The 18838-nt window shown below is 39.0% G+C and overlaps 1 protein-coding gene across 1 annotated transcript in view; it reads left to right on the forward strand.

Moving 5' to 3' along the window:
- The window catches only part of LOC108714000 (N-terminal EF-hand calcium-binding protein 2), a 103246-nt gene extending 85522 nt beyond the window's left edge, over positions 1 to 17724 (forward strand). Inside the window, exons 7-13 of the mRNA XM_018257808.2 lie at positions 1447 to 1562; positions 3551 to 3630; positions 9528 to 9584; positions 13615 to 13727; positions 14638 to 14715; positions 15193 to 15284; positions 16712 to 17724. Of these exons, the coding sequence (XP_018113297.1) occupies positions 1447 to 1562; positions 3551 to 3630; positions 9528 to 9584; positions 13615 to 13727; positions 14638 to 14715; positions 15193 to 15284; positions 16712 to 16740 (565 nt within the window). The 3' untranslated portion in view covers positions 16741 to 17724. The remainder of the gene's footprint in view (positions 1 to 1446; positions 1563 to 3550; positions 3631 to 9527; positions 9585 to 13614; positions 13728 to 14637; positions 14716 to 15192; positions 15285 to 16711) is intronic.
- Positions 17725 to 18838: the final 1114 nt, after the last annotated feature.

Raw genomic sequence — 18838 nt, forward strand, 5'->3', positions numbered from 1 at the left:
GAATAGGAAATTTGGAATAGGAACAGTAGAATAAAATATAGGATGGACAAATGAACAGAATTGGGGGGAATATAAATAGAAAGATAACATCTAAGCAAGAAAACAGACTTGATAAAGAATGAGAAAATTAACAGGGATGGAGGACTTCTGGAAAAAAGAAAAAGTAATAGAAGAAGAGAGGGACAAAAAGCAACAAAAAAATCTGCAAACACAAAACGTGGGAATGTTAGAGAGAAAAGAACAAATGGAAGAAATGAGTAGAGATTATACACATAAACAGCAAAAGAGAAAAACACATTGAAGCTATGTCATCAGTCAGAGTTTCTGTGCACTCATCTCCCCCATCCTAAGTGATCCAGTTTCTACTTCCCCTATTGTTACCCCTGAAAAAGGTAAAAAAATCTCATTCTTCTCATTGCTAGGTAAGGCTGCAGTCTGACATTCTGCTAAACCAACATAGAAATGTTTATGTCTCACACAGACACACGCAACAAGGATATACACCAACTTCTAACACACCATAAATAACCGACATTCCATATGGTTGTATATCCTAATTACAGAATCTAAATATGTGGTGTTCAAATGTGTGAATATGTTTGTTTCCTATATAATATTACGTGTTTGAATATGCTTTTGTGTGTGGTATGGAATACAGCACTAAGGGATGGAAGAGCATAATAATTTAGAGCAGGTGTCCTCAACCTATTTAACCCTTGAGCAACATTCATATATAAAATGTGTTAGGGAGCAACATATGCACTAAAACATGTTCTTTGGGCTACCAAATAAGTGATTGGTTATTGGTAGCCCCTGTGTGAACTGTTATACTGTATAAGGATCTGTTTGGCAGTACACCTGGTTTTTATGCAACTAAAGGTTGACTTTAAACCAGGAATTCAAAAATAAGCACCTACTTTGAGGCCACTAGGAGGAATATCCAAGGCGTTGATGGACACAAGCTCACAAGCCACTGTTTGGGGATGAATGGTCTATAGGGAAACACTGGGTAATAGAGGGAGTGATGTTCTCTGGATGTAACACAAAGATAATTCTCTGTGTTAGATAAGCCGGATAATCAGCTCCATCCTGGTGCTGCTGCTACCTAAGGCACAGGCCATGATGCACTCCCCCCCCCCTTGCCCAGTCGGTGCTTACAGTTTTTGCGCCAGGGGGAATGTATTGCCAGTACAAACAGCAATATTGTCCTTGCTGCGCTAGCAGAGCTGAATTTCCATTTTAAAAAATGGAAACTTACCAGAGGCAGCTTTTTGCCTCATGGCAGTAGTGGCCCTGTGTATAATCACTCATTATCCTTGGTTTGGGACAATCATTTTTTGTTGCACTGTGCAAAACCAATAGGGTGTAGCTGCAGTTATGAGTGTTGTTGCATGATCTCCTTTTAAAAGTAACACTGATGCAGAGATTATTATTATTATATTGTAGGAACTGTAACAGTAAGAGTGGACAGATGACGACAGTTGGATGGTATGAAGATTCTTCTCCTTTTTACCCTGCAAGCAGGTCTTCAACCAAGGACGTGAGGAAGAGCATCAAAAGCAGTAGGCTTAAGTATTGTGCTTATCAAAGATAAAACCCTTTCTCATCCCTGGAATACTTGGGACCTGGGGTTCTCGGGGGTCTTTACATAATGTAGATATTCATACCTGCTTAACGTATTTAAACCTTAAATAAACCCAATAGGATCATAGGATTGGTTGCAACCAATATGGATTCATGTATCTTAGTCAGGATCAAGTAAAAGACACTGTTCTGTTTTTTTCAAGGAGTTCAAGGAAATAATTTTTAAAAATTCTAATTATTTGCTTAAAGGGGTGGTTCACCTTAAAGTTAACTTTTAGTTTGTTATTGAATTGCCAATTGTAAGCAACTTTTCAAATGGAATTCATTTTTTCTTTTTATAGTTTTCTAATTATTTGCATTCTTCTTCTGACTATATCCAGTAATCAAATGGGGGTCATTGACACCATCTAAAAAACAAATGCTCTGAAAGGTTTCAAATTTATTGTTATTGCTATTATTTATTACTCATCTTTCTGTTCAGGCCCTCTCCTATTCATATCTTATTCTTATATTTAAATCAATACATGGTTGCTATGGCAATATGGACCCTAGCAACCCAATGGTTGAGACCTGCTGGATAAAAAGCAAAATAACTCAAAAACCACAAATATTTAAAAATGAAACACAGTTGCAAACTGTGCCAGAATATGACTGTCTATGTCATACTAAAAGTTAAAGGTGAACAACCCCTTAAATATGGACTCTATTAGAGATAGCCTTCCTGTAATTCTGATATTTCTGGGTAATCAGTTTCTTGATAACGGATCCCATACCTGTACTTTGTAAGGTGAATATCTAAAGGTTGTGTTTTGACGACCCTTGGAAACTATAAAGCAAACAAACCTAAGTTTGTTCACATGGTGCCTGTAACATATTAAATGAGTAGCTGAATTTAGCATTAACATGTATTATTCTACAAAACCTCAAAACCTTAAAGATGAAGTTCCCCTTTAACATGAAATTTCAAAATGCCGTTCTGGTGCATTTTGCTATTAAATCTTAAGAGCACCCAAATAAACAGAAGAAGGGGCATTTACTTACATAGTGCAGGTTGCGCCCCATGTAGCTGTGTCCACTCCATTAAAACTAAAGCAAATGCACTTACTGCAAATCTGGTGCAAGTTGCAGCTGTGGCAATGAAGTCATTTATATTGCACAGCATTAAAATGAAACTAGCGCACGTGTGCATGATTCATCAGAGCAGACTCGACAGACAAAGTCTAGCTTGGAGCAAATGCACAGAAATATAGTTACTTTAATAAATTACATCAATATGTGCAATATTTGCACCCATTTTAGCTTATTTGTCAAGCCAACTGCAAGCCCCAGTCAACCGAGCTGGCCACTTTACTCACTTTGCAGGCACTGACCAGGAGTAGTCGAAAGAAGAGTTAGTGCCTGGCACCCCGCATCATTGTGCCCTAGGCACATTCCTTTTCTGTCTAACCCTTGTTAGAGCCTTGCCCTTCACTTGTGCTCATTACCATATACAAATGTGTGTGTTTTTATTTTTAAAGCTGCCGCTACAGCTTATTCTTCTGTAATCCTAGTAAATATTTTCCTTATATGCCACAAATCCAAAATCATCTAAAGTGAAACTGGCTGTTTGATTGGCACCCATTTACATTCTTTTTAAGCATCAGTTCATGTATCATGTTTTATTAGGGACAAATGTGTGTTTCTACCTTCCATTTTTTCAGTTTATACACTAGTATTAGGGCCCCTCAACACTGATGCAGGTGAAATCACAGGTGATCCCCAACTCCCACGTCTGCGGCTTCATATCCTGCCACCATGTTCCCATGGGCCCACCCACTGTTACAGGATCTGAGCCTTATGGTTCCTGTTACATTACTCTATATACAATACTGGAGTCTCGAGCCCAGTAGCTGTATATAATCAGAAAACACGTTTGATGACAGCACCCACTTATCTTATTTTGATGATGTTACTTTTGTGTACACAGGCTCCTCTGACATAAAGGACGAAGGCTTAGAGGCTCAGATTAATCGACTGGCCGAGCTGATCGGAAGACTGGAAAACAAGGTAATCCGTTAAACCATAAAAGTCCTAATCAAACAGATTGTGCTCACAGAGACTGAAAAAAACTCTGACATTTGTTATGTACAGAATGTTACAGAATGACACAGGGTGGCACTGTCCAGTTTCCAGTTTCTTAGTGTGACATATTGAGCACTGCTGTCTGCTTGTCAGTTTAATTGAGCTGTAGAGAAACTGTTTCACAGAAAGAACCTAAAATAATGATCTTTAAGATATTTCCCCCCCGACACCCAAATATAACCTATGAGGATTATTCACTAGAAGAGGTGATACTGTGTAGTTGCAGTCATTCATATCGTTCAACGTCAGGCAGAACTTGTCAAGCCAGCAGCACAGTCAAGCACGTGTGCACTTAACCCTTGCAACACCAGCTCTGCATGTTGGGAATCTATCTATCTATCTATCTATCTATCTATCTATCTATCTATGTTTAGTTAGTTCTTCCCCTGAAATCACACTTGCCCATTAAAAGGATGGAAACCTTTCCCCAAAGAATAGGGATTCTAACACAATTCATTAAAAGAAGGTACTTGCAATAAACAGTATATGTTACTTTTTTTTATACAATTTATGTAAGAGGATATCAAAAGGAAAAGATTGAAAAACAAAGAACAGTTAGAATAGAGGAATATAGAAAGGGAGAGCCCCAGAGATGTAGGCAATAGAGAAGAGAATGAAGGCTAGAAAAGCAGTAGAATATGGGTAAGGAAGAGTTGAGAGAGAATGACACAGAGAATGAAATTGAAGAGAGGAAAGGAGTGGGTCCTAGAGAGATAACAGAACAGTGGAGAGAAAAGAGGACAGAGCTATAGAATAGCACTAAGAATGCATTCATACTTACTTTTCTACTTACTTTTCTATATTGCTTGCAGCCAGACCAATTGCCTTACTGTCAGTCTGCAGGGAAGTCAGACCATGCAATATCCAATTAGGCAAGTAGCAGCAAGGCAGCAACATTAGTCAAAGTGCATATATTAGCCAAACACGTTTAGAGTGGGGGCAAGCATATGCAATGCTCTTTACTAGAAAAGCTATCTCTCTTCCCTAATATGTTTTGGAGTCATGCGTGTTTCACTCAGTGCATTTTATATTACAATCACTACTAGAATATGAAGCGCTTGTTCTTGTGTTCTGAAGCACCAACTTGCTGACTGCATTCCGTAATAACTAATGAGGAATTGAAGACTTTAATTTCCAATTGATGAAAATTTATCTTAGGAAGTCCCACTAGTCAAAATAATTGAGAACTGTGGTTTGACCAGTAGTATTCCTTTTATGTATAACATTTCTTTTATTTAAGCTGGAAAGTTCCTGAACAAGAACTTGTTTTTCCTGTTTGGTTGTGTACTAGATTTTAAAGAGGTGGTTTATTTTTAAGTTAACTTTTAGTTTGTTATAGAATGGTCAATTCTAAGCAGCTTTACAACTAGACTACATTATTTATTTATTATTAGTTTTCTATTTTTTTTTCCTTTTTCTTCCAACTCTTTCCAGCTTTCAAATGGGGGGGTCACTGACCCCATCTAAAAAAAACAAATGCTCTGTAAGGCTACACATTTTTTGTTATTGTTACTTATTATTATTCATATTTCTATTCAGGCCTTCTCCTATTGATATTCCAGTCTCTTATTCAAATGAGTGCAGGGTTGCTAGGGTAATTTGGACCCTAGCAACTAGATTACTGAGATTGCAAAATGGACAGCTGCTGAATAAAAAGCTAACTAACTCAAAAACCACAAATAATAAAAAATGATAAGAATTGTCTCAGAATATCACTCTCTACATCATACTAAAAGTAACACAAAGGCAGGGTTGGACCGGGAAAAAACCCAGTGGGCCCAGACCCGCTCCTGTGCTCCCACTTCTGCACTAAAAACTTGCAAGTGTGCGTGCGCGTGCATGCGGAAGAGATCCAAGAGGTAATCAATAGTTTGTGGCTGGGGGCCCCTGCACTCCCTCTTCTGACGAAAAAAACTCAGAGTTTTCGGAGCCACTCAATAGTTTGCGGCTGGGGGCCCTGGACCCGCTCCTACATTGCCTCCCTCTTCTGCTTACCAGCAAGCATGTTCATCTGCAGAGGGGGGTGGAAGAGGTATCGTTTATGGCTGGGGGGCCAGGGGGACAGTGTGAAGAGCCCTTGAGGCTGCAGGCCCAGTGGGCCCCTGGCCCCCCAGTCCGACACTGCACAAAGGTGAACAATTCCTTTTAAGAGTTTAATACTAGTAACTTATATGTACACCCCAGAATTAGTTACCAGTGTTTTCACATAATTTACTGTAGCTGTTCTCTGCGGACAAAATAATTAATACCCACATGAGATCATTTACTAACACTGGGCATATTTGCACTTGGACTGTAATGCATAGTCACAATCAGTGCTTGAATCGGGGTGAAAAAAATACAAGCTCCACCCACTATTATAAAAAGCCTCGCCCACTAACACTGGTTCTGCCCACTTTAAAGTCCTTTTCAAATTAAACATGCAATCCAATTTCTATTTTTTATGAAAGCATTCATATCTTTTGTAAGCTCATTTAAAATCTCAACTTACAATTACTTTCACTTTCCATTCAGCACTTCCTAGATGTCACTGCTCTCCACACATTCCCCCGTTCTCTTCAACGTTTAATTATGTAGCCAGTGCATGGGGATGGACATCAGGTCTCCCATTCTGGTGCACAAACAAGATTCTGAGATGATGCAAGACTTGCCTTAATAACTGTGTCCACAAAATGACTCCTGCCTGCTTGCTATAATTATGAATTCCCAGACTGAAGGAAACAAGATTCAAATAATTTATATAGTAAAGTTAATTTTGCTTGACTAATTTGATAAAATAGGATTTTGAAAATTTTTTGTGGGTGACGGATCCCCTTTAAGGCAAAGCTGGTTTGCTATTTCCATGTTTATTAACAAAAATTCAGTCCAACAGCAACAGGCCACATATCTGGAAAACTTTCAAGATAAGGAATGGCATTATTTATACATACATTCCTGGTTGGCATAAATGTGACATATTAATTTCCTCATACCTAATCACTCCTCCTCCCTCTAGAATATCAATTCAAGCATCCCATGGTTTATGATGTGGCAAAATAAGGCAGAAGTTTAAAAGTACTCGATCCATTTACAGGTCTCCTGTGTTTTGATAAAATATTATTATTCTTTATATACCACCAATATATTCACCAACGTTTGTTTATGTGCCAGAACGGGGGACCCCATGTCTATGCACTGGCTACACAATTAGATGGTGAGGAGGGAGGGGGCATATGAGAGTGCAGCGACATATAGGCAGTGCAAAATGGAAAGTGAAAGTAATTGCATGCCCCGCCTGTATGCCTAAGGCATAAAGGAGGGGCAGGCAAAATATGATTGGCAGCTGAGATAAACGAGTTTATAACAGGTATGGATGTTGTAATAAAAAGCATTTGGATGTAATATTTAATGTATTGTAGCTTTTTATGTCTGGGTGACAGGTCCCCTTTAAGTTTAAGAAATAACATTGTGCAGATATTGTTGCCACCTTTCCTCGCGACTAACACCGGTTGGGGAGGAAGGACCATGACGTAGCAGGAGGTGGGGCCGTGACGTAGCAGGGCGGGTTGTGATGTTGGGGCCGGGGGTTATGATGTGGCGATTGGCCGATCACTGTGTCATTCTCAGGGAATCCTGCTGAGCAGACATTTTTGATCCGGACAGCCCTTCAAAAACCGGACTGTGTGGGTCAAAACTGGACAGGTGTCAACCCTATGTGCAGGGCATGTACCTAATCAGGGGTATAACAATGGAGACCGAAAACCTATTTATCGGGATCCAGAAATATTCAGGGTTAATGGGGTCCTGAGTATTGTCAATGTTTAATAAATGTAATGATATAAGATATATTATCCAGACTGCTTTTGACCTGCAATAAGAATCTGGATGTCATCGGTATGACTAATAATTTCTGATTATACATACACTGCAGAACTCCAGGACCTTGAAACAGTAAAATATAACAAATAACAGCATTGCTGGATATTACACCTCTGATGAAGTAAAACAGTAGCTGGGTAGCATATTGTACCATCACCTTTGTGCTCTGTTCTTTGGGGAGAAAGCCAAGGTGGAATCACTGTCAATTTGAAGGCTTTGGCTAAGACCTTACCTCATTAATAATGCAGAGGAAGTTAGATGATAGTGCTGCTGTATTCAGCATAGGTGTATAACACCTATAGTAAAAGAATGATATAATTTTTTTCTTTTTAAAACATAAGAATTTAAATGGGGTTTTCACCTTTAAATTAATGTTTAGTATAATGTAGAGAGTGATACTCTGAGACAATTTGCAAATGGGTTTTATTTTTTATATTTGCGGGTTTTTTTTATTGTGAGTGCAACCATGCATTGATTAAAATAAGAGACTGGAATTTTATTAAAGGAGAGGTCCTGAATAGAAAGATGAGTAATCAAAAGTAGCAATGACTATAAATTTGTAGCCTTGGTTTTTTAAATTGGGTCAGTGACCCTCATTTGAAAGCTGTAAACACTACAGAAGAAAAAGGAAAATAATTCCAAAACTATAAAAAAGAAAAAATGAAGTCCAATTGAAAAGTTGCTTAGAATTAGTCATTCTATAGTATACTAAAAGTTAACTTGAAGGTAAAGATCCTACCCAATTTGCCGCCCGAGGCAGCCTTTATTTTTTGCCGCCCCCGCCATATTTGTAGGGATGTGAAAATCTTAGACACCCTTACACATTACAGACAGGCACATCCCTGTAATATGGACACCTCAGTGGGTCCTTATGGGGACCTTGTGCTTATGTAACCACTGTAGTTCTCACAGTGAACACCAGATGGCACTGTGCCAGAGTATAAAAGGTTTAGGAACCATGAGGTCTGGGTCCATTGCTTTAGCCCAACCAAGCAGGCTGGAAGGGAATGGGTAGTGTCAACCCTAGGCGCCTTGGCCCTAGTAATTAGACAGATATTCTCACTTATAGATCACTCTAGGAGAGGTTAAATAGTTGAGCAGTTCAAGGCTCCGCCGAGGAGATTAGAGTGATTCAGATCCCAGGGTATTACTGACCCGGAGTAAGGACTAAAGTGTTGAAATAGGGATGATAGGAATTCCCCTAGTCTGCCACTGGAAGATATCCTGAAAACTGGACAATACCCCTCACACGCTGCGAACTTACTCTCTGCTGTGTATTCCCTAGCCTGTAGGGATTCAGCCTATACGTGCTGTGAGTATATGCTTCCTTTATGCTGCTGTGTTATTCTATGCTCCATTGTGGATCAATGTGCTGAATGATCTATGTGCTATTGTTTAATAAATACAGTTCTATGTTCAACCGTTAAAGAACTACTGGGGCTCATCATTGTGCTATTGCACATAGTTACAGTTACACTAAACCCTGCCTCCACCCCGCTGCGAGGGCTTGCCCCTGAGAAAGAAAGCTCATCTGTGGTATCAGCCCACAAAGGAAAGTAGCTAAACTGCCAAATACAAAGCAAACAACTCAGAGTCATACACGAACAAGATCCGTAATGAGGCCAGATGAGCGCTCTATCCAGGTTCCCAAACGTTCCACTCTGGTCACGTGGATAAATCAAACTCAATAATAAAGGCGCACAAGTCGGTGAACCTCTTAAGGATAGATTCAAAAATATATGAAGAGGACTGTATAAAATCTTTTCCTTTATTGATGAAAATGTTTAAAACCACGAAATCCAGAAAAGCAAGGCAGGGGAGTGCATGGCTCTACGCGTTTCGTGACTACCAAGTCACTTCATCAGAAGCAGTTTACTATACAAAGCAGTTTACTATAGCGCTACATATTTATATGAGATATATTTATCATAAGTATCTCATAAACGCCCATCCTCTCTTTTTAGACTCTGTCATTTGATTTGCATCAGAGACTGTCTGACAGCGAAAGTGGCTCTAGTGCGGTGAGTATTAACTTACATAGCATTATTTTTCCTAAAATTGTGTCTTACAAGTGAGCAATATTTGTTTAAACAAATACAGTGTAGTACTCTTGTGTTGGGAATGTAATAAATGTAGTTAATAATAACTATGAAAAGAATGCTAAATAATATTCATATGTATGATTTATTTTTGCCTTTCAGACATTTGGGGGTTTATCTACTAAAATCCAAATTTTTCAATTTTTTTTTGTTAAAAAAAGTTCAAACTTCCATCCACAATTTAGCCTTGTTTATCATTAAAACTACTCGATCGGAGAAAAACTCAATAAAATCATATGATTTTTTCAGACTTTTCTCCCCAATAGCTCAATAGCAAACCACTATGTCTTCAAATTGAGATACGGACATCTCCAATTGATTTATACATGACCTTGACATGTTTGAGATCCTAACGATCTCAAATAATCCACTTAATATAGCTTTTGTGAACCTAAATATGTATTTAGCAATTCATCTGCTAGTGGAAAAAAGATTGTGTGGACTGTGTTCTATAGTTGCCACCAGCTTTCTCTGTATAATTGTCTAATGAAGATTATTACTGTGCCAAATGCTTAATTTTATTTATTTTTTATGAAAATTAGTTTTTCTGTTAATGCTTCTATGGCATTTAAACACACACACGAATGGACCGGACAGTAAAAACCAAATTGTCTTCTTAGAAACCAAACAGGTGGAAACCATACATGGTAGTCTGTGCTGCAGGGATCAGTTTCCAACCACCTTTAGGCTCACAGTTTCATGTAACCCTTGTTACAATGTGAACTGATGTATTCTGGGATTTGAAGTTCCTCTGCTTTTAAGAAAATATGTTCACCACCCATGAAAACCAAATGCACTTCAAATCTCACTAGTTTAAGGGGGTTATTTACTAAGCTCCGAATACCTGAAATTCCCCGAAATCCGAAAAATTCACGATTTTTTGTTTTTGTAGCAGCCGATATTGAGATAAATTCGGACCTTGATAAATAACCCCTTAAATGTCCCACCTTATCACTGCAGTGTCAGTGTGGTTCTCCCTCCTGCACATTTGAAAGCAGCTGTGCAGAATGCATAGACTACCAGTGCTCACTGTCTCTCTTTACAGTATATATTGCTTGGGGTACCAGTATCTATTGTCATTTATCTGTATATAATGTGGTTATGGCTCCTGTACCATATCATTATCACTGTATAAAATGTGTTCAGACTGACAGTATACACTGTTTTAAGTGTATTTAATGTACTTTAGGCTCCATTGCCCACTGGGTCTCACTGTACAATAACAAGGGGTACCAGGGGAAAAACTATAGCATGAATGGTTGCACTGAATAAATTTAAATTAAATGCAGTCACCAACTAGGCACTCTAACATTTTTATATGACAGTTTTGCTACCCAAAGTTCTTGTTTCGTTGGGTCAGAATGAAATGTAGATGATCTACTTTTGCTTATTTTCATAATAATTCTTATTTTGTGCATACAGATTTCTTTTTCATTTAATGTTCCGGGCCACTAAAAAAGCCAGCTTTGCAGACAGGCATGGGAAACAGTATGAATGCAAATACTTGTGAATATTCATTTTTCCCTAAAATATTATGTTGATGGGTTCACAAGCGCTGCAGCTTTTGTATTAATCCTGTGGCAGATGTGGACGAAGTTTGCATTGTTAATTGGGTTTTTTCTGTTCCTCTGGGAATAGCTCAGCTGTGACTTTATTTGATGGTCCATTATCGTGTATTGTCTCATTCTTCTCTTGTGAGGGCTCCAGTGGTTAGAGGATTCTGTAGAAAAGAATATATCAAAATATGTGGGATAAAATAATTACAATTATGGGTATAGGTATAGGCTCTTTTTAACTATTCAGTCACTCATTGCTGTACCTAAGCGATCAGACTGAGATAATGCCATAAATAATAAAGAGATCATTATATGGAACTTGGGAAGCTATATGAATTTCATTTTGTGGTAAAATTTAACTCACAGATGAGAATTGCAATTCAGCAAAGTGTAAAGGCCTTCATTAACTTTCACTGTACCTTCCACTGTACCTTCCAAAATAAAGATGGTTAGGCCACACCACAATCCATCCTGACTGCACCTATCTGGCCCCTTATCCACATTACACTATACCCATTGGGTAAACTTCACTTAGTTACATAGTTAAATCGGGTTGAAAAAAGACAAAGTCCATCAAGTTCAACCCCTCCAAATGAAAACCTAGCATCCACACACACCCCTCCCTACTTTAACATAAATTCTATATACCCATATCTGTACTAACTATAGAGTTTAGTATCACAATAGCCTTTGATATTATGTCTGTCTTAAAAATCATCCAAGCCATTCTTAAAGGCATTAACAGAATCAGCCATCACAACATCACCCGGCAGTGCATTCCACAACCTCACTGTCCTGACTGTGAAGAACCACCTACGTTGCTTCAAATGAAAGTTCTTTTCTTCTAGTCTAAAGGGGTGGCCTCTGGTACGGTGATCCACTTTATGGGTAAAAAGGTCCCCTGCTATTTGTCTATAATGTCCTCTAATGTACTTGTAAAGTGTAATCATGTCCCCTCGCAAGCGCCTTTTTTCCAGAGAAAACAACCCCAACCTTGACAGACTACCCTCATAACTTAAGTCTTCCATCCCTCTAACCAGTTTAGTTGCACATCTCTGCACTCTCTCCAGCTCATTTATATCCCTCTTAAGGACTGGAGTCCAAAACTGCACTGCATACTCCAAATAAGGCCTCACCAGGGACCTATAAAGAGGCATAATTATGTTTTCATCCCTTGAGTTAATGCCCTTTTTATGCAAGACAGAACTTTATTTGCTTTAGTAGCCACAGAATGACACTGCCCAGAATTAGACAACGTGTTATCTACAAAAACCCAAAGATTCTTCTCATTTAAGGAAACTCCCAACACACTGCCATTTAGTGTATAACTTGCATTAATATTATTTTTGCCAAAGTGCATAACCTTGCATTTATCAACATTGAACCTCATTTTCCAGTTTGCTGCTGTCAGGGGGACTATCGGCTCCCAGCGGGAGTAGTCTGGACCAAGGAGGAAGCTTAGGGGTTCAAGTCCAAGTTCATGGTACAAATAGGTTTAGGCGTAATCATAATCAAAGTCCAGTTGGAAGTCCAAAAGACAGGCAGAATAATATCAAGATCGAGGTTCAGGCAGGGTCAAAAGTTACATGAATAATAAAGCACCCAGGAATGCACCAAACAATTCCTATACTCAGGCGTCCTGGGCCACTGACGTCAAAGCTCTGGTGCCCTAACTTATGCGGCTGCCATGGGTGCCGCCATCTTGGAACCGCCGACGCCAAGAGTAGGAGCGCCGCACAGCACTCCTGACAGCTGCCCGGTTTCCTACTTGGATGATATTAGTAGGGGATTTACTAGGCAACATGGTCTGAAGGTACTGTAATAGTTAATTAAGGCCCTAAATGATGGGTGGTTTCAGGTCTGTGATATTGGTTTACAACGTTTTGGGGGCCTTAATTATACAGTATTTTTAGGACCCAGAAACTTCAAGTTCAAGCATTAAATATTTGAGTTAAACAGAGTATATTTTTTGCTGGTTTAGAACAGTGTAAACCACTTTTTATGAATAATTTATTTGAAGGGCACCTAACCCCCTCCCAACAAAACCTTTTTCTATTTTATTAGTGTTGAGGTATTAGGTGCTGTGCTGCTTTCCACAAGCAACAACAATTGGGAGGTTGTGCTAACTCCTTGTCCTCAAAATTACCCTCCTCGGGTACAGAATGCTCACTGTCCTGCCCACAGCAGCTTTATGCTTTATTACTCATAAAATGAAAGGATCTTTTGTTGGAACTGGGCAGACACAATTGCCTCCTAAATATCAGTTATTGCAAAAAATGTTTATTAAATAAGCGAGAATTTTATGAGGCAGTGTTGTTTCTTGGATTTCAGAATTCTTCAAACTATGTAACATCAAGTATAACACTGCTTAACTAGTCATCCATTTGCTTCTCCAGTATCTGTTCCTGGTGAGGCAGGAGATGAAGGTTTCCCAGAAGAGCATGGGGGAGTTCTACAGCTCTCTGAAGCAGTATTTAAAGAATCTGTCTGGAGATGGGGAGTGTTTCCAGTGAGTACAGGACTATATGTAAACTATATGTAAAATAACCTCACATTAAGGGGCAGATTTATCAGAGGTTGAGGTAAATTTTCGGATTGACAAAATTCGAATTTTGAGATATTTTTTGTGTACTTTGACTAGGGAATAGTCCAAATTCGATTCGAATTTGCACAAAATTCGAATATAGAAATTTATCATTACGTTTATCATTATGTAAAAATTCGACTTCAACCATTCGCCATCTAAAACCTGCCGAATTGCTGTTTTAGCCTATGGGGGACCTTATAGAACCTATTTGGAGTCTATTGGTGGACTGTGAAAAATCAAAGTTTTTTGGTAAAAACTTTGAATCGAATTCAATCGAATGCGCTATTCCTTCGATTCGTACGATTCTAATTTGGCCAAATACAGACCTATTCGATCGAAAACTGACCTAACTACGACTTAATTTCGGTTGGTCTTTTTGAATTAGAATTTTTCAATTTAAAATTCGACCATTGATAAATATGCCCCGTAATGTAGTGACTGCCATAGCAATGGGCTTCTCTTTTACTGGCTTAGTGCCATGGTGCAGGTAGTTTCCTTTTATTACAGAAACTGAAAATTCAGGGAAATAAGTGTGCAGCATACAGCACATTGTGTGCAGTTCATAATATTAAGAGTATTGTGCTATATTACCTCATAAGGGATTTATGAAAGAATTAAAAATTGATCATCGGATTTGTTTTGGCTTCTTTCTCCTGTAACACCTGTATTTCATGAGGATTGTTCATGTTTAACTATTTCTGATTATCTGAACCACTGTATTTTAGCAAAGTACACTGCAGCAGTTGTGTTGCAGTTGTGTCTATTGTTTGCTTTAGTGCAATGTTTTTTCGGCCCCACATTTTTATATAGCTGTGTTTTTCCTTTTATTCAGCGTAACTGCTGCCCGGCTACCAGATGCAGCCACTTATATAGTTTATGAGTTTTGGGAAACAGAAGAGGATTGGAAGAGGTTAGTCAAACATTAACTTGTGTACTTCTTTGTCTATTTGTGGAAGTATTCTTAAGGGCTCTTACTGACGAGCGGTTGAAACTGCACTCCCCTGCGTTCCGTTTTTCTGCGTTCAGCAGCAGGGGAGCGCAGGAATAGGAATAGGAATTTTTTCAATGGGGCTGTACTCATAGAGGCACGTGTAGGCGCCGAACCCAGGAAAAATGCAGCATGTTGCGTCTCAACCTGCGTTCGTCGCCTACACGCGCCTGTGTGAGTACAGCCCCATTGAAAAAAGCTTAATGTGTCTATTCCTGAAAAAAATGGAACGCAGGGGAGCGCAGCTTCAACAGATCATCAGTAAGAGCCCTTAGGCAGTATTAGGCATGGGAATCATGATTGGTGTGCATGTCTGTGGTGTTCTGCTATGCTAAATTGCTGCAGTTTGGTTACAGATTTGTACACAGTACAGGAATAATTTATTTTTTATTTTCTCAGACACCTGCAGAGTGCAGCTTATAAATTATTTCAGCATGTCAAGGTGGACACCCTGCTCCAGCCAGAATCCATCTCCAACATTTCTGTACCAGGTATGCACTGTGTATACTTTCATGGCTATAGTGTGAGAGTATTCTTCCAGCTCATGACTCAGCAGCTTGAGGCATGTGGTAGAACAATATTAATGCCCCAACCAATATCTGCTGTAGGCTTAAGGTGGCCATACATTATAAGATACGCTCATTTGACGAGGTTGCCAAATGAGCGGATCTTTCCCCTATATGCCCACCAACAGCAAGGGATATCAGCTTAATCCAAACGTTTGGTCCTAAAGCCGAACAATCGGATTACAACAAAGAGAATGGGTGCAGAAAGGTCATAGGACCACATCAACTACCTGATGCGATCCTCGATTGCCAGAAATATCAAACCTCTCCAGGGCCAAAATTAGGGGTAGGCAGAGTAGGCATGTGCCTAGGGCGCAAAGCTTGGAGGGCGCCCAGCACGTACCTCTAACTGCTGCCTACCCCAGTCCAGCCTGAAGAATCCTGGGCTATGTGCATTGCAAGCGCGCCTTGGTGAGGAAAGGGTGGTGTGTGCACGCGTGCTCCTGTACATGTGCAGCTGCACGCGCTGCTGTACGTGCGCTCGGTTGGAGGGGGCGACGCGATCGGTCGTGTTGCCTGGGGCGCCTGCCCGATTTGGCCCAGCCCTGAACCTCCCAGATTGATATCTGGAAAATTTTTAGCCTGATATCGATCGGGGAGACCCTTCAGAAGCCCACATGCCTGTGTATGGCCACATTTAGACAAATATAGAGCTGGCTGACTGAAAAATTATATCTCTGGAATGGTCTGTGACGGCTCCAGTGTGATCCAAACAGTGGCACAGGTCACCAAATTAGTGCACCTTCTAATGTATAAAATTCTTTGCTCTCGCTGTTAAATTAGACACAGATATTTACAACAGCAGTGTACAGTAGTTATAGTTAAACATTCAGATAAAGGGGAGTTAATCCTACTTTTCCACATTAGTTCAGTGACTACAGCTTGTGAAACTATGAAAGTAAATTCACAATTTCCTTCCTGTTCATATGTACACAATCAAAATGAATGAATCTGTCCAGTGAGAAGGTCTCTTGTGTAAACAAATTCCTCCCTCCCCCAACTACAGCCTGTTGGGATTTTGATATAATGAGCAACTCATTATACAGAGGGTTTCCAGCAGGCTGGATTTGCTTTAAATCAAGATGGTACTACTGTTGAAATGGAAACACAAGTTCTTGGAAATTGATTCTGCCATACTAAATACTGTGGTAATCTGTAAAATTAATATTTATTTCCATAATATAGAATTCAATTAAGGCAATTTGCTTAGAATTGAGATGATTTCATCAATATTACATTGTATTTTCATAAGAAGGTAAACATATTCTTATCCATTTAAGGTAAATGTCACTGATTTGTGCATGTAGATACATCAATTACTGATTGCTATAATTTTTTTTTTAATTTTTCAGCTGCGTGGTGCACCTTGAGCAGAGATTGATGGAGCCACCTGTAAGGACAGACCTAAGTGGATAATATTGTCAATACTCTACTGAGCCTCATGTTTCTGTCTGACTTGAATCCCCTGTAACCCCCAACCAGGAGTTTTTCTCTGAGAATTCTCAGTTTTCTCAAGTGCTGTCTTTTTAATCTGAATGTATTTGCTTGTTAGTTAAAGGGAAATCATAATGAAACCCCTTAAACCCTAAACACTGCCTCAATAATAGTAGTATTAAATAAAAATGGAATAATAAAAATAAATAATAGTTAGTAAAAATGGTATAGGTGAAAAGTGCAAAGAGTCTAAATATAAAAAAGCAACCCACCAGGACAATCTTCAGAAGATCCTGGCCTTAGAAAGATATTCTAGAAACCCTCCTCGAGACTATATTATCCTTGCATCATATACACCAGTGAACCGATCCAGTGGGTCCATTCACATTATCATCAGTTAATTTACATTATATTTCTTTAGTTCGCTGAGAAAAAGAAAACTAATAACCTGTGAGAAAAGTAGTTAATTCTGCAGCTGGTCTCATTTGTAGAAACAAAGCCTGCCAGTGGACATATGCACTTAGATCATTAGTTGGCATTCTTTACATTTGTTCTTTTTGTCCATGCAAATAGCATATTCTAGGCCTACGCAACCCCTCAGGTCTGTTTACTGTTTATCTTCTAATGATGCATGGCTAGATTAGATGTTCAGTGCACTGGAAGCCTTAGTAGCTGCTTCCATTTATTAGGTGATATGTTTTTTCTTTCTTTTTTAAAAATATCCTAGGACTGAATGACATGCACAAACTCCTCGGAATGTTGAATTCTTCAGTGTAATGTTTGATATTCTATACTTGTATGTACTGAATACTCTTGGTAAAAGGTTTAATGCCTTGTGTGATGCAGGATTCTTGGAAATGCCATTTTAAAGGAAATATTTATTATAGGATATGTACAGCCCAGATACAAGTAATAAAACTCTTAAAAAAGATTTGACATTTATTCTGAGGCTGGAATTTGTTTATGAGTTCCCATGTGAACTGGAGAAGGGAAAAAACTCTAAAAAATATCTAAATGAATATTGAAGATGGGGAGTAAATTTTTTTTCCCGGTGTGCCGCCGGCGCAGTCGAACCTGAGTGCAGGTGCTGAGTATTCTGGGCTCCAAAAAGCATCCTTAGCTAATTAAGTTTGAGAAAGGAGATCTAAGAGAAATGTGGAACATTTCAATAAGAATCTTGGAATGCTGGCTGAGCTGTTAAAATCGTGATAGTTGGGAGGTATGGGTAAACACTAATGCACGCCTTCCGCCTGTTCTTATGAATTATATACATATAACACAAAAGCCATGAATATCTTGTAAATGATATCCTTATAAACGGTGAGTTCTGATGTCATCAGTTATAAACGGTGAGTTCTGATGTCATTTCTGTCACATGACTCACTGAAACTTGTGTGTAATAATAAATAAAGTACCCCCAGTTGCAAAATATGAGGATATTAGAAGTTAGAAGTTTTTATATGGTTATGAAACTCCTCGATAACTTATAATATCCTTATATTTTACAAGAGGGGGTACTTTATTCACTAAATCTACTGCATGTATAGAGATGATTGAGTTGAGCCATCTGTACCCCTATCAAACTAATTAAGCACATTTGCTTAGAACAATAGAACAAATAACAATAGAACAAATAAGTTCTATTTTTTTAACGGAGCCTCACTATGTCTTTCTCAAGCATTTCTGGGCAGAGGTTCCTCTGTCACCATTATGTGTGCCTTTGCTTCAGGTTGCATTTCCCATGTATTACTAAGGCTGGGGGGGGGGCACACCATATACTGGGGATAATGGCACCAAAATACAAGATTTTGCATTTTAAGCCAAAATCCATCACACATGCCTGCACTTGAGTGGAGGCAATGTTTCCATGTGCAGGCAACGCAGTAGAAGAGGAGCTTTGGGGCAGCATGTAGTGTTGCCCTAGCCTAAGGGAAAGAATGAAAGACAGTGATTTCCACTTTTTTCTGATGTATGCGCAGTCAAAACATCCCAAAATGTAATTATCCTTAAGATGTATCAGAGCAACTTCTGTGCAAGGAGTTGAT

The sequence above is a fragment of the Xenopus laevis genome, chromosome 4L (genome assembly GCF_017654675.1).
Source record: "Xenopus laevis strain J_2021 chromosome 4L, Xenopus_laevis_v10.1, whole genome shotgun sequence".
NCBI classification, from domain to species: domain Eukaryota; kingdom Metazoa; phylum Chordata; class Amphibia; order Anura; family Pipidae; genus Xenopus; species Xenopus laevis.